Here is a 14,228-nt window from a genome sequence, read left to right as displayed (position 1 = left end):
CCGTGTCATTACAAAACCAATATAATGGGTTTGCAACCAGCATGGATCCAGACCAGCCTGCGCATCCGGGCAGTCTGATCAGGATCCATGCTGTTCGCTTACCAATCCTTTTACAAGTCGAGAAACTGATAGCGAACAGCATGGATCCTGATCAGACTGGTCAGTTTAGACTGATCCATGCTGGTTCCAAACCCATTATGTTGGTTTTGTCGTGACACGGCTCATATGTTTTTCTATAACATTTCTAGATGGTAAATTTTATTGTTACCATTTTATCTTATAGTAGATTCTTGAATATAGTTGTAACACATAAGCTCTTAATGTTATTTGGTGTATATGAATGTTGCACATAAAAAGAATAAAATGCTCTAGAAGAAAATATAATTAGGCTACTTTAAGTCAGGTTTTTACCATTCAGCAAAAATTTTGTGCATGGTTTGCACTCTACACTCGTCAAACATATTTAGGTAAATTTTTAAGTTTTTCTTTGTCAAAAATAAAATAAAAAAATTGTTTACTAGAGTCCAAAGATAATAGCTTTTTTACAGTCTTTTACCTGTGAACAACCTAACAATGTTTTGAACAAAACCCATAAATTTTTTACGTTTATAGTGTGTTAAGTGTTATGTTACAAATATCTTGATGAATAAGATGTCTATGATAGGGTTATTTACATACTCAATACCTATTGCCTTACACATTATTTTAGTGGGGGGAAAAACTACATTAAAAAGCTAAAAAAATGTTTAATCCTGTATGATACCATATTATGATTTCTAATCTTTTTCTAAACCACATTTTACATTGTATCATCAATGTTAAAACGGGGTAAGATTTCAGATACCTTAGATAATATACCATAGTTTTATAAATAATGAACTGAATTCAAATCTTTTGAACTGAATTTTGTAATCCTCTTTTTCATATGGAAAATTTTGCTATGCAATACAAATATCTCACAATGTTAAGCACTTACTCAGGCAGAAAGTTTATTTTAAGGTTCTGCCGTGTAGAACTTCATAAAATCCTATACTTTGCTCAGTTTGTTTATAAATTTCTTGCCTTGTCATTAAGGTCCTACTTTATATATATATAGACTTTAATAAATCCTGCTCAGTTATCCCTGCATGTCTATATAATACGAGGGTTGTTCGGAAAGTTTTGAGACAATATGATTTTCTCTGTTTCTAATTACAGCTGCGAATATTATTTAATACAAATTATAGCTTAATATGTTATTTATCCGAGTTATGTCTTTAAAACGTTGTAACGTTACTATACTGCATATAATCGTTTCCATAGCAACACCTGTCTACGCATCCTGGCGCACGGACTATTTTCTTGTTATAAGTTTTCTTACTGAATAAAAAGAGCCCCTAAAATTGCGCCAAACGTCACGAAAATTTTATGACGTCACTTCCAACTTAAGGACGTCATTTCCGCTAGTTGTTTAAGCCGTTACCGCAGATCATTATAGCAATACGTGCGCGACAAGACAACGACTATGGAAACACCGTCAAAAGAGGAACAGCGTGTTTTTATTAAGTTTGGCGTTAATCTTGGGAAAACGCCAACAGAAACTAAGCAACTTCTAGAACAGGCAAACAACGGACGTACAGTACTGGACACGCGAAACCCGCACAATTCGCGTATTCGCGGCGAACTCTCATGCTTTATAACGCGAGCGAATTCGCGGCAACTTGAGACAATCGCCGCGAATTCAACTCGCGGCGATTTTGCCGTGAACATTTGCCGCGATTCGCGGGGAATAATACATGTTCATTTATATAATAAATGTAGATCTATTTATAAGTGTAGTCTGTGAACTTGAAACCAGATATACATGTACAAGTACGAAAATTAATTAGTAGATCTACATGAAGAAAATCTTGTAATTTGCTAAAATGCCCTTTCTCTATTTATCTTTGATGCCAACAGCAAATATAAATAACCACGGCGAAATCAAATAACACCGTTAAAAACTTTCCGTGAATGGCGGAATCATGACCTCAATGTATAAATGCGACGCAGTACAAGTATGCGGCTCCATCTGCAGGTAAATAGTGTGCATGTACACGTGTAAAACTTTTTTTTTGGGGGGGGGGGGTACATATTGAGTTTAAAGTAGAGATATAAATATAATATATGTGTAAAAAGATATTTAGTTACATAAAAAGATGCATAATTGATACGACATTAACTTGTTCATTTCTAAATGTAGTGGATCACCGGGACATTTCGTTCTCTCGGGTGATCATTACTCAATTTATTACACGTTTGTAAAAAATAACACACGCAAGATTTGTCTGCTATAATTTCTGAATGGCGGATATTTGCACCCCTGTTTTAAAAATGTTAAAATATTTAATTGTTAGTTACCGAAAATTATCGCCGATTGTTGAAATTCCATAGCGCTAAAAGACACAAAAACACTCGCGCAAAAAGAAGCATCCATAAATAAAAGGAATATAATGTTTCCATTGTTAAATAATGAATACAAAATTTACACACGAAATGACCTCTGACAAATGACTGGTCGGCTCTTCTGAAGAATCTTTGATGTTTACACACCTGTAGTTGTTGCCGAATCATCAAAGAAATGCCGACACTCGATTGACTTTCACCTCTTTTTTATATATCAGAAAAAAACTGTCATTTCTTTTTGTCAAGGAATGATTACACATGTTTAATTATTGCTCAAGTAAAAAAAATGTTGGATATTGATTGTGTCAATTATTGACATATTAATCGTAAGTGCATTTTGATTGTGATATTTTATTTACATTTTAATGATCTTGAAGATATTGTGCAATACTTGTGTCTGCTATCAAAACAATAATGCATATGAAAGGATATTTTTTTCGGTCAATTTTATGACCACGCTTCTACCAGAAATGTTTTATTGCATGGGCTTATAGTATTTAATCAGTGTCGTCAGTCATAAACAAACGAACATGTACCCCAAAGCACATTAAAATTACCACATGGTAAACTAGTGACCATATAAATGCTTTACAAATATTCATTAATTTGAAAAAAAAAATTTAATCCCGTTTCCACACCTTAATTTGATACGTGCTATTATTAGTTAATTCAACTTAATTGCCGCGCGCATGCAGTACTGCGTGACGTAAGGAAAATATCCTTCCCTGGTTGGTCGCTATTTATGTAAATACTTTAAATAGTAACACCCTAATTTTATGCACAGAATGCCCTCATGAATGATCACTCGTTACTTTACATATTAAATGTGTGATTTAACTCCGATTTTATTTTTGTTTTCGAGGGAATTTTTTGGGTCAAATGCCCTGGCTGATTTGGCGGGAATAAAAAAAATCTGATTTGCATCTTGCTACTCATCACCTACTCATGCACCTGGCATTTTTTACTCGTGAAATTGAAGGTAAAGAATGTCAATTTAAGTGATAAAACTTTTACAGTTTTCAACAATCATAATCAGCGTATTAGACGTAATAATTAGTTACATCTGTGAATCGGTGCTAAATGTCGCTTTGCATTGTTCTAAAAATAGAATATGTGCGAAAGTAAACAATGGATTTTAATTACATTTGTATTATTATCAAAATAACAATTGGACAATTTGTTATCGTGCGTTCTTTGATGTAGTACCAATTACCTTTTGTAATTTCTATCTCGTTTTATTGTTAACTAATTTTCACCAGCACCTGATTGCTTTTTAATATACAAAATGTATACGCTGTACATGTTCAAATGCTAAATATTTATAAATATACAAGACGTTTACAAGATTTTTTTAAAGTTTTCAAAATTAAAGACCACGGGAATTAAGGACCAAGTAGTACTTTCTAATACAATTATTGCTGAAGATTCGCCGTAAATTACGGCGATTCATCGCGGCGATTTTTCGTGACCCGCCACGAAATTCGGCGAACTTGCACGCGGCGATGTTTTACCGCGAAGTGTCCCGTCGCGACATAGACTACACTCGCGGCATAACGCGACTTTTGCGGGTTTCGCGTGGCCAGTACTGTACTGTTAGTCGACCATTGGTATTTAGATGGCATAAAGAGTTTCGGGATGCCAGAAAGTCAACAAAAGACAAGGAAAGGAGCGGTCGCCCATCCGTCATCGACGATAAACTGACACTTGCAAGAAACTCGCTTCAGTGCGACCGTCGCATGTATACGATTCTAGAGTTATGAGCATTATTGCAACATTTAAATCTGACTGGTATAGAAATGTATTCGCCAAGTGGGTTACGAGGCATGAGAAATGTGTACGTTGTGAAGGAAGATACTTTGAAAAGGAGTAGCAGTTGACTTTTCTACGGTGATGTTAAACTCTGGAAATAACGGCAACGTCGGATAACATCGTTGCGTGCGCCGGGTCACCAGTAGTGTCTGTGCCTAACGCTTTGTAGCTTTTGTATACATGAAGCTATTGTTATGAAATTTTACACTGTAATAGATGAGGTATTAAAGTAATACATAGTAAACTCTTGTTTGATTTTATCTTTTCCAACGCTAAATATTGACCCAGTCTCAAAACTTTCCGAACAACCCTCGTACAATGTTGATTATAGGACAGTTTGCATGACTATTCTCTGTGCTAAACATTTATAGTGAAACAAGAGCCTGGATAATGTAAAAATTTTAAGTCCAAAAATTCTGCAAAAGAGTGACCTCCTGTCACACTCTCAAATACTTAGTGTGTGAGGTTTCAATTTATTCCCTTATGAAGTTTCTTAGTAACCAACCTGCATGCAAAAACCTAATAGAAGTGTGATGCCGACACCTGTGCAAGCAAAATATAGAGCTCTCTTATGCTTCAAATAGTCAAACTAATTAAATTAAGAGACTGACAGTCATTATACATGTACTCTTAAGTAAGTCATAATAGCTGCCTACATTCAAATGACTTAAACATCTTAAGCAAGTTTTAACTACACATATTAATTTTGCAATCATTTAGTGTTAAATTTTATACAGGGCCTATTCCAGCTATTTTAGGAAAGTCCCCTGGCATAGTGGGAAAAATATTTGTCATTATGGAATTTTTATTATTAATTTTTCAAAAGTTAAAAAACTGCCATAATTATACATGTCATTTTTAAGAAACATATCTGTTCAATTTTCAAGCAGCAGTTTGAAAGTTTTTTCCTTAATTTGGGGGTGAGGGAGGGCTATGCTGAATTGTAAATGTGGCATTATTTCAGCCTATGATGTTAGGGTGAAAGCATGACAGTATCATTTATATATATTAATCATCCCCTGCATGATTTGGCAATGAAAAAAGACAGATCTAGATAGGTACCAGGATTCTAATGACATGTACTGTAACAGTATATTCAATATACAATTCATTCCATCCAAATCAGCTATGAAATTACATTATAATTCACAATTTTCAGTAGATCTGGAGATTAAGTGCAATGAAAATGGTATTAAAACTCATCATGGATGAGTGATATTAACAGATATAGCCTATACACTTAAAGAAACTTGATATTTATCATAATATAGATCTATATTATAAATGACTGATTTCATATAAAATACTATAGTATACTTAGTTAATACATCATCAAACAGTTTTTAAAATAGAACAAACTTCAAGCACATATTTAAAACATATCTAAATATTTAATCTGAAAAGCTTTACTACCATTTAAAAAGAGGAAAGAAAAGATTTTTTTTATATTGTTTTTGAAAATACAAAAGTTGTAAAATATTGAAATTGTCATTATCTCGCTACAAATAAGCACAACATTTTCATACAATATACAGAGATAATTGGTAGGCCTGATATGCAAAAGCAAATGAGTTGAAAACAAGTGCAAGTCTATGTGTCACATTATAAAAACAGTTTAAAGCTGCGACTGCCTCAAGATGAGACAAAATAGTTCAATAAAATCAAACCTGAGAAAACTGTACTAACATTTTAGCAAAAGTAAACAGATTTAAGATTTAGATAATAATTTACATGTTTTGTGCAAAAATGGTCATTCTTGGGAGGGGGGAATATATCACCATATATATTTCTATTTCTACTGCATTACTAACAACAGTGTGAACACTATTTTGGAATATATTGAGCTCATTTTTAGTAATTTGCATGGGTTGTGACTGCTGTTTGCAATATGTAAATTGCTTCCTCTTAAATTCTTCACAATATTAACTTTTAAATACATTTTCAATTTTTTCAAATATACCTTGTGATACCTTGTGATGTTTGGGAAACTTTATTAGTCCCCTAACGGACTATCATTCCCCTCGAGTTCCGTTTTCAGTGTCGTCCGCTCCGGTATTGGTCTATCTAATATATATTGTCCATTTTAAATCTCTTCCATTGCCTGTGTTTATCTAATTTAGATTTGAACTCATTTACATTCTTTGATAAAACTATTTCACTGGGAAGTAGGTTCCATTCGTTTACGACTCTATAAGTGAAGGAATTTTGTCTTATTACCTTTAGTGGTCTTAACTTTTCTAATTTATAAATATGTCCTCGGATTTCATGATTTGTAACAGATAATTTGAATAACTTTTCATAGTCAAAATCGTCTATTTTGTGAATAAGTTTAAAAACTTGTATCATATCTCCACGTTGACGTCTGTATTCAAGAGTTGGTAAATTCAAAGCCCTTAATCTTTGTTCATATGTGAGTCCTCTTAGTTCAGGGATGATTCTTGTAGCTCTTCTTTGGGTATTTTCCACCAGTTGTTTATTTTTCTTTGTTACAGGGTAATCAATGATATTTCCATAATCAGTGATTGGTCTTATAAGACCTTTATACAATAACAAAAATTTCTTCTTATCCATGTGAACAAAATTTCTTTTCAGCAACCCGATATGTGAGTTTACTTTATTAACAGTACGACCTATGTGCTCATCGAATTTCAAATTAGACGCAAAATTAATACCCAAGTCTTTTTCCTTATCAATGATTTCAATATCAACATCAATACCAGTGTTGTCTTTCATTTTGTATTTTGTATCAAAATTGCTGTTTCCAATCCGCATTATCTTACATTTGCTAGAGTTGAATCTGAGTAACCAGTCGTCACTCCATTTACATAGTGTATTAATGTCATTTTGAAGTAATTGTTGATCAGACATATTTCTCATAATTCGATATAATTTTGAATCATCAGCAAAAAAATAATATAGTGGAACCCCATTGTATCGTGCTATTCATTGTATCGATCTATTTACAAATTTTTCGATTTTTTTTGCAAAATGCACTAGCTACTGATTGTTTACATTTTCAAAAGTGTCGGGAAAATCTTTCGCATTTGTTTTGTGCCGTAAAAATGATCAAAAACATGTTTTAGGTACTATCAGACCTTGTAGATTATAAATAGACTTATAAATACTAAAATAGTGTGTTCTTATTAAAAGTACATTAACTGTCTGTTGAAAGTTCCTAAATTATGCTGACATTTTAAAACAGACATCTATGATTCTAATTGACTGAAAAATCTAACATAAACATGGTTCAGGCTTCCAAAACTTTGACTAACTGAGCGATTCTCACAATGCATCGATATAATGGCGTGACCTAATTCTTCAACCTGTTTGACATGTCTGTAAAGTGTAAATATACGTATATTCCAAAGCTAAAAACTATATATCAGTGATGTTTGCCATGTAAATATTATGTCAAAAGAATAAAAATAAATGATACAAAATAAAGATTCAGGGAGATTTAAATTTTTTAACTGCAGTTGTGATTTATGGGTAAATAGATCGATACAACGGGGTTCCAGGCTACTAGTATCTAAATAACTGCATTAAAATTAGTAAAATGATCCAGTCAATGCTAATTAAAATCATATATCGGGAAACAAATTGATTATTCAATAAAGCATTAAGAAATCAATTAACATTCAAAACAATGGGATATCTTAAAGACTGTGTAAATTAGTATACACGTAAACACTGCCAATGTGTAAATGGCGAATTCTTATCTAAGGGAGTTAACCCAATTATCTAATTGTCGGATCAGAATGTCGACACTGGCATCAGTGATAGTTACTGTACAAGCATGTAAAGTATATCACAAGATACATAATGAAAATGTAAATACTCATGTAGATCTATTTGATAATTACTTTTAGTTTAAGTATAATTTTCTGATTTTGATGTTTATGCTATTTTCACTTTATATTTTCATGTTGCATTTGATCTGTACTTAACCAATATGTTATGCATGTTATTACCACCAATGTCTCCTATTCAAGCAAATTGTATAAACATGTTTGTTATTTTTTACTTTATTGAAACAATAGAAAACTTACAATGAAAATATGCTTCTTATGCTTCTTTTGAAGGGCATCAATAATTGCGTTATTTTGAGTCTCGATATGAGCTAGACGGTCTTCTATCGACCGGTCATCCTTTCTGTATTCTTGCGCCGACATCCTGCTCCCTTTCTCTCACTCCTGATTGGCTGAAAGAAAAAAAAACAAGTAAAATGGATGCATATAAAATCTTCAAGTGGTAGCCGCAAAAAAAAACGGTTTAAATTACATCTATTAAACCCGTGCTCCCATGCAAAAGTGACTTTTCTAGCACTCATGTAAGTGTGGCCAACTTCGTGTAGTTGGCTGCATCAGGGCATTTCAATACTATTTGAAAGACCCATGCTGTATAGTTTTAATAGTTCTTTCAAGGAAACCCCTGGATTTTACAATACATGTACGCAAAGGTTCAAAGTAGGACAGGTTCAAAATACATGTATAAGTATAAAACTGGCCGCGAGAGAAAAGAATTTGCTATTAAAAACCAACGGACCATAAAATTTCTACGACTATATCGTATACACGGATCATGTGATACCGAACAATAAATACTTAATAGGGTAGAAACTGAATAAAAGGATAGATAAAATTACAACTAATATGAGGATCCTTTTTTCCCAATTATCACACAATCTCGATTTTAATACAGGCTTGTAAGAAATAAATGTCAAACAAAGGCCAACCTTTAAGCCAATGTTCGTAACCATATATCTAATATCTTTTTATCTTCATCAAAAAATGTATAAATTTTGAGAATTTAACACTAAAAATCAGTCGGAACGAGTTGAATTGTTATTTTTTAGTAAGAAAAAAAGAGAAAATGACAAAATATTTCATGGTATAACAGGATTAAAACAATTCTTTTATTGATTTCACTTTTGTGAGTGGGGAGGGGGTGGGGGTGTTCGGGATGATGGTAGTTGTTTATGAAACCACTAAGGCATGGAGTACATGCAACCACATGGTAGCTTAATTAGCTGTGGAGAGAGGTCTGAGATACACCACTTGTAACATTTTAGTCTTTCATAAGTGGACATGAAACTTACCCCTGTACCCAAGATAGCTAGATAGGCAAGCATTTGCAAATAATACAAAAAAGAGAGGAAAATTAATTTTCTCTCGTTTCCTAATTCTTACTCAAATCAATGAAAAGCGTCAATGTCATATAAATCGCTCGGACATTCAAGTCTTGCATATTATATATAACGTTGTATATACGAGGGTTGTCCCAAAAGTCCGTGACAAATTTTATAGCCGGTTCATTTTTAACGCCAATAGAAAATAATTCACACATATAACCGTTAAGTTTATTATTTAACATTACAACAAATCATTTACAAAAAAATTTACCCTAGTTACTTAGAAATTTTCAGTATTAACGACATTGGTTTGAGTTGCCGGCGCACGTCAAATAATTTACATTTTGTTATGAATAGGCTGAAATTAATTACGTATATTTCAAATATCTGATGATGTGTCTGCACAATGTCACGTTGACTTCCTCTGCTGCTATGTTTAAATCATCTCTGAAAGTTTTAGTTAAATAACTTAAAAAACGAAAAAGATACGAATAAATGAAAATATCCCATATAAAAAAGGAAAGTTAAAATGGCGACGTTCGTTCGAAGAATATGCGGCGCAGTGAACATGTCACTCAGGTTTTATGTCTATTTCGAGATGACACATGTAACGATTTTCAACAAATATACCAAATATAACAGTTTAGCAACATATTCTGAGCATTTGTGTACAAAAGGCATGAACGGGACCAGAGTTCTACACTACAAAAAGCGAAAATAAGAAAAACATGGATAGGAAGACCGATCTTCGTCGCCTATTTCCTACAGCTAAAAACAGGAGTAACGAGACCGGAAGTTCGCGTATAGCAAAAATTAATGTATGCCATCCAACCATTCAACAGACATTAACAACCACATGATTTAAGTCAGAAATTGACGATTTATGGATACCATTATTGCGTTGAAAGCCATTGAGAGTATTTGAGAAAGGCGCCTTATATAGATTTAACGCCGTCTTTGACGTTGGACGTGCGCCGCGATTCAGTTAGTTGCCATGGTGCTTATGGCATATTTTTGTTGTTTCTTGATATTTATCTATGAAAATTTGTGAAAATGTATAAATTATATGGGTTTATAACATATTAAAATATCAAATTCGTACCTGTTTTATTTAGCTTTTAATCAATCTTGTCACAGAATATTGGGACAACCCTCGTATAATAGGCATATACCGTTTTAAAACCATACCCGCCTATTATAAATTACACGAAGTTAAAGAACAATTGCATGGGTTCAAAGGCGATGCTTGTTTGCCACCATGCCATTAAAATGCCAGATTTACATCATTACTTTGATGAGGCTTAAGTTAAATATGTTTTCTTTCATTTCAAACTTTACATGAAATTCTATATTTTATTCCACTTCCTATAAACGTAAAGTAAATAACCCGGTAAGAACTCGAGTCATCTTGTAATGGTATGAAAAAAGTCATAAAAATGTATGCCTTTTTTTGTTTAACACTGCAGTGTCCTACTTTTAAGGTAAAAATGTAGATACGGAATTTTTTATCACGCAGTAGAAGTCTGAGTGAATAAATACAATGATATTTGATCTCGGAACAATGGTTATTTTCAAGCTGTAATAGATTCATAAAATGTATGAGTGGTCTCAAAGGAGTTTATTTGGGGTAAAAAAAAGTTAAAAACGCGTTATAATTCAAGTTCGCATTCTATATATTCACCCAAATAAATGTATAAGAACTAAGTGAAACTTTTAAACCTTCCTCCTAACTTTTCACAAGTTGTTAAAAATAAATCCTTGTTTAATTAATACATGTATCAACTGAGGTTTTGCGAAATTTTCTTAAATTTGAAACAATGTTATATTTCATTAAGATGCATATAGATAATACAAAATTGAGTTGTTAATCCACTGTTGTAATATGAATGATCTATATGGCCACCGCTCCGGACAGATGTTTCAGATCTGAAATAAAAACTGGATGGCTGACAATGCTGGAGTAGCACATTAAATGACATACAGTTTTTCTTCATTGTTAGAATATTCTTGGCTTTATGAAATGTTCCAAACAGATATTACTGAGAATATGCACAGTTCTCCGAAGCCTTTGAAGCTAATTTAATAGCTCGTTCAATGAAAGGTTTTCATTGCAAAAGATTTATTCAAAGCACACCTAAACATGCTTATAAAACTGGCATACATGTAAGGTGTTAAAAAAAGAAAGATTTTCCAAGAAGAGTAAAATTTTAGTGTGTGGTCTTTTTGTTGTTTTTGTTGTTGTTGTTTTTCCTTCGGAGAGAGAGAATTTACATCTCACGGGTTTTGTAAATACTAGATAGAAGCCTCAAATAAAACGACTCTGACAGACATATTGCGCGCGTGTATACGTGTTGATTTTTGTATACCTTCGCCACTGTAAAAAATGCATACGACATAAAGATGCAAACTTAAATCATATAGAATGTCACCCGTTACCATCATAGTATGTTTAGAAATTTCTTGCAGATTAACAAAAACCGAGTACATAAATGTGTAAAACTGTTAGAACTTTGAAACCCCGACACCACAAATGTTGCTCAGCCAACTTTACAAAGCATGTAACTCTCGTTTGGTAACGTTTTAAGTAATATATATAAATAAAACAAATTTAAAAAAAATGACAGTATTTTACATCACTTTACAAATTTTGAGCACGCGGGTTAAAATTTATTCATACGGTGATTTATGATGTTATATTTCAATGATGCATAAGTTGTAAAAAGCCAAAAAAAGTAACGTTTTTTTACATTAAAAATCAAACTCTATAGAGCACAATGTCGTTATCATGGTATACACCATTACAGTTAAAGAGCGTCACAATAATTACGTCAAATGTTTTATCATCACCAGGCGCCGTCTATTAGTCATGCGGCAAGGTTTTACTCCTATATATGTGCAAGAGATAATCGCAATAACCATAAAATGTGCATATAACATTATCATTATACATTATAACTTACTATTCATTGCATTTAGGCAATTTGTATCATTTTTGTTATCATAAGTAAACGTTTAGCAGTATTTTATGTTTTTATATACTATGCAGTTGCCGATTCGATGAACATGGATGTAAGTTATGGCATGTTACCTAATAGAGGGAAATAGACAACAACTATTTAATCCTGATGCTTCATCTAGATCATTATTTTTTTCATATTTTGCTTCGAGTGGAAAATTTAACTTAATCTGTTAAAATGTCATGTGAACTGTTGGGGAGCATTAGACACAACTAGAACCTCGTGTACTTTACTTGGTTTAACAAGATAAAAACAACTTCTCTACTTAATTTGATAAAGATTATTTATCTAGATTTCATGAGCCAGAATAGACTTCATTAAACAAGGAAAAATTGCAATATTTAAAATAACACTGTATTGTAGTTACAAACAAAGATCAATGTTCTGGTGTGGGTGTTGTTTGTTGTTGTTGTTGTTTTCTCTTTTGAATCTGTGACGTCATTACAAATACAATTTCATACATTTGATAGAAACAACATGCTTCTGTGATCTGTCCTTAATTGCACAAGCATATGCAAAGAGTACATTCCTCATGAAAGTAATACTATAAAGAAGAAAAACATCAACCTACTGGGCCTTACGTACGGCAATTTGGAGACTTTCCAGATAAGAAGACACTGGGTGCATGTCTTGCATAATAAATAGCGAAACCAATACTTTTTATTACCTAGATAGTCCTTACTTCATGTGTGTAACTGTTTCTGTGTTAAAACTTTAAAATGTGTCGTAAAAATCCGGTCATTTGATAGTGAAATGTAAATGTCAATTGCTATGAGAAACAGCGGTTATTTGGTATTAAATTGCTAAAAGCCAATTCTGCAAGAAACATCGACATTTGACATAAAATGTAAATGTCAATTGCTATGAGAAACAACGGTTATTTGGTATTAAAGTCTTTAAAGCCAATTCTGCAAGAAACATCGACCATTTGACATTAAAATGTAAATGTCAATTGCTATGAGAAACAACGGTTATTTGGTATTAAAATGTAAAAGCCAATTCTGCAAGAAAGTTGAAGAAACACCGACCATTTGACATAATAGTGTGGACGTAAATTGCTGGAACATTTACCTTTCATTTGATGCCAATTGCCATGATATTAAAATGTAAATGCCAAATCCTATGACATTAAAATGCAAACGTTTTTAAACATTTGCAGGCTATGGCAGAAACAGCGGTGTAACTAAAAATACCCCATTTAAATATCGGCTGGGGGTTTTTTTTAAAAAATTTTCCAAATTTAATTTTGGAGAAAACTAATGCCCTTTTCATATGAAAAAATTTTAATTGCCAAAAAACTTTTACAAATTTTCAGAAAAAAAATTTTAAAAAATTTATTTGCGTTTTTTTTTGGCCCTTTTTAAATAAATGGCTTTCAGGGAAATTTGGGAAAAAAAATTTTTATTTACAATTTAATGCTCAAATAGTGAAAGAAGATCTTCGGGTTTTTCCCAAAACACTTGGTTATTGCTTCAGAAAATTTTTAAAAATGACTATTTGAAATGTTTTTCTCCAAAAGAAGAAAATAGCAAACTAGAAACTTATCTAACCGGAGCGGAGAATTTCCCCAAAAATTAAAAATGAAACGGGAAAAGCAGTCATTCATTTAAATTAATGAAACATGATCTTAAAACCCAAAAGGGAAAAATTTTCCCAAAAAAAATATATATTCTGTACATACGGTTGAATAAAAGTTTAAGACGATGAATGGCCTGAACATATTTATGATATTCAAGCATGTGGAACATCAGCAGTTCGTGTGCATGACCCCACAGCTTGCAAACATGATACCCGTCTGAACCAGTTTTTGGGCCCCCATACTTTATAAAAAAACTGTCCATAAACTG

General features: G+C 32.5%; 1 protein-coding gene across 3 annotated transcripts in view; it reads right to left on the bottom strand.

The window, feature by feature from the left end:
* LOC132713422 (sodium-dependent proline transporter-like) overlaps positions 1 to 8,463 on the bottom strand; it is a 32,645-nt gene extending 24,182 nt beyond the window's left edge. For all 3 annotated transcript variants that reach the window (XM_060696016.1, XM_060696015.1, XM_060696017.1), the window contains exon 1: positions 8,283 to 8,463. In XM_060696016.1, the coding sequence (XP_060551999.1) occupies positions 8,283 to 8,405 (123 nt within the window). In that variant the 5' untranslated portion in view covers positions 8,406 to 8,463. The remainder of the gene's footprint in view (positions 1 to 8,282) is intronic.
* Positions 8,464 to 14,228: the final 5,765 nt, after the last annotated feature.

This window comes from Ruditapes philippinarum, unplaced genomic scaffold, assembly GCF_026571515.1.
Source record: "Ruditapes philippinarum isolate M1 unplaced genomic scaffold, ASM2657151v2 ctg8556_1_1_1_1, whole genome shotgun sequence".
Lineage (NCBI taxonomy): Eukaryota > Metazoa > Mollusca > Bivalvia > Venerida > Veneridae > Ruditapes > Ruditapes philippinarum.
Note: the sequence above shows the minus strand (reverse complement) of the source record. Positions and strands in the feature narration are given on the sequence as shown.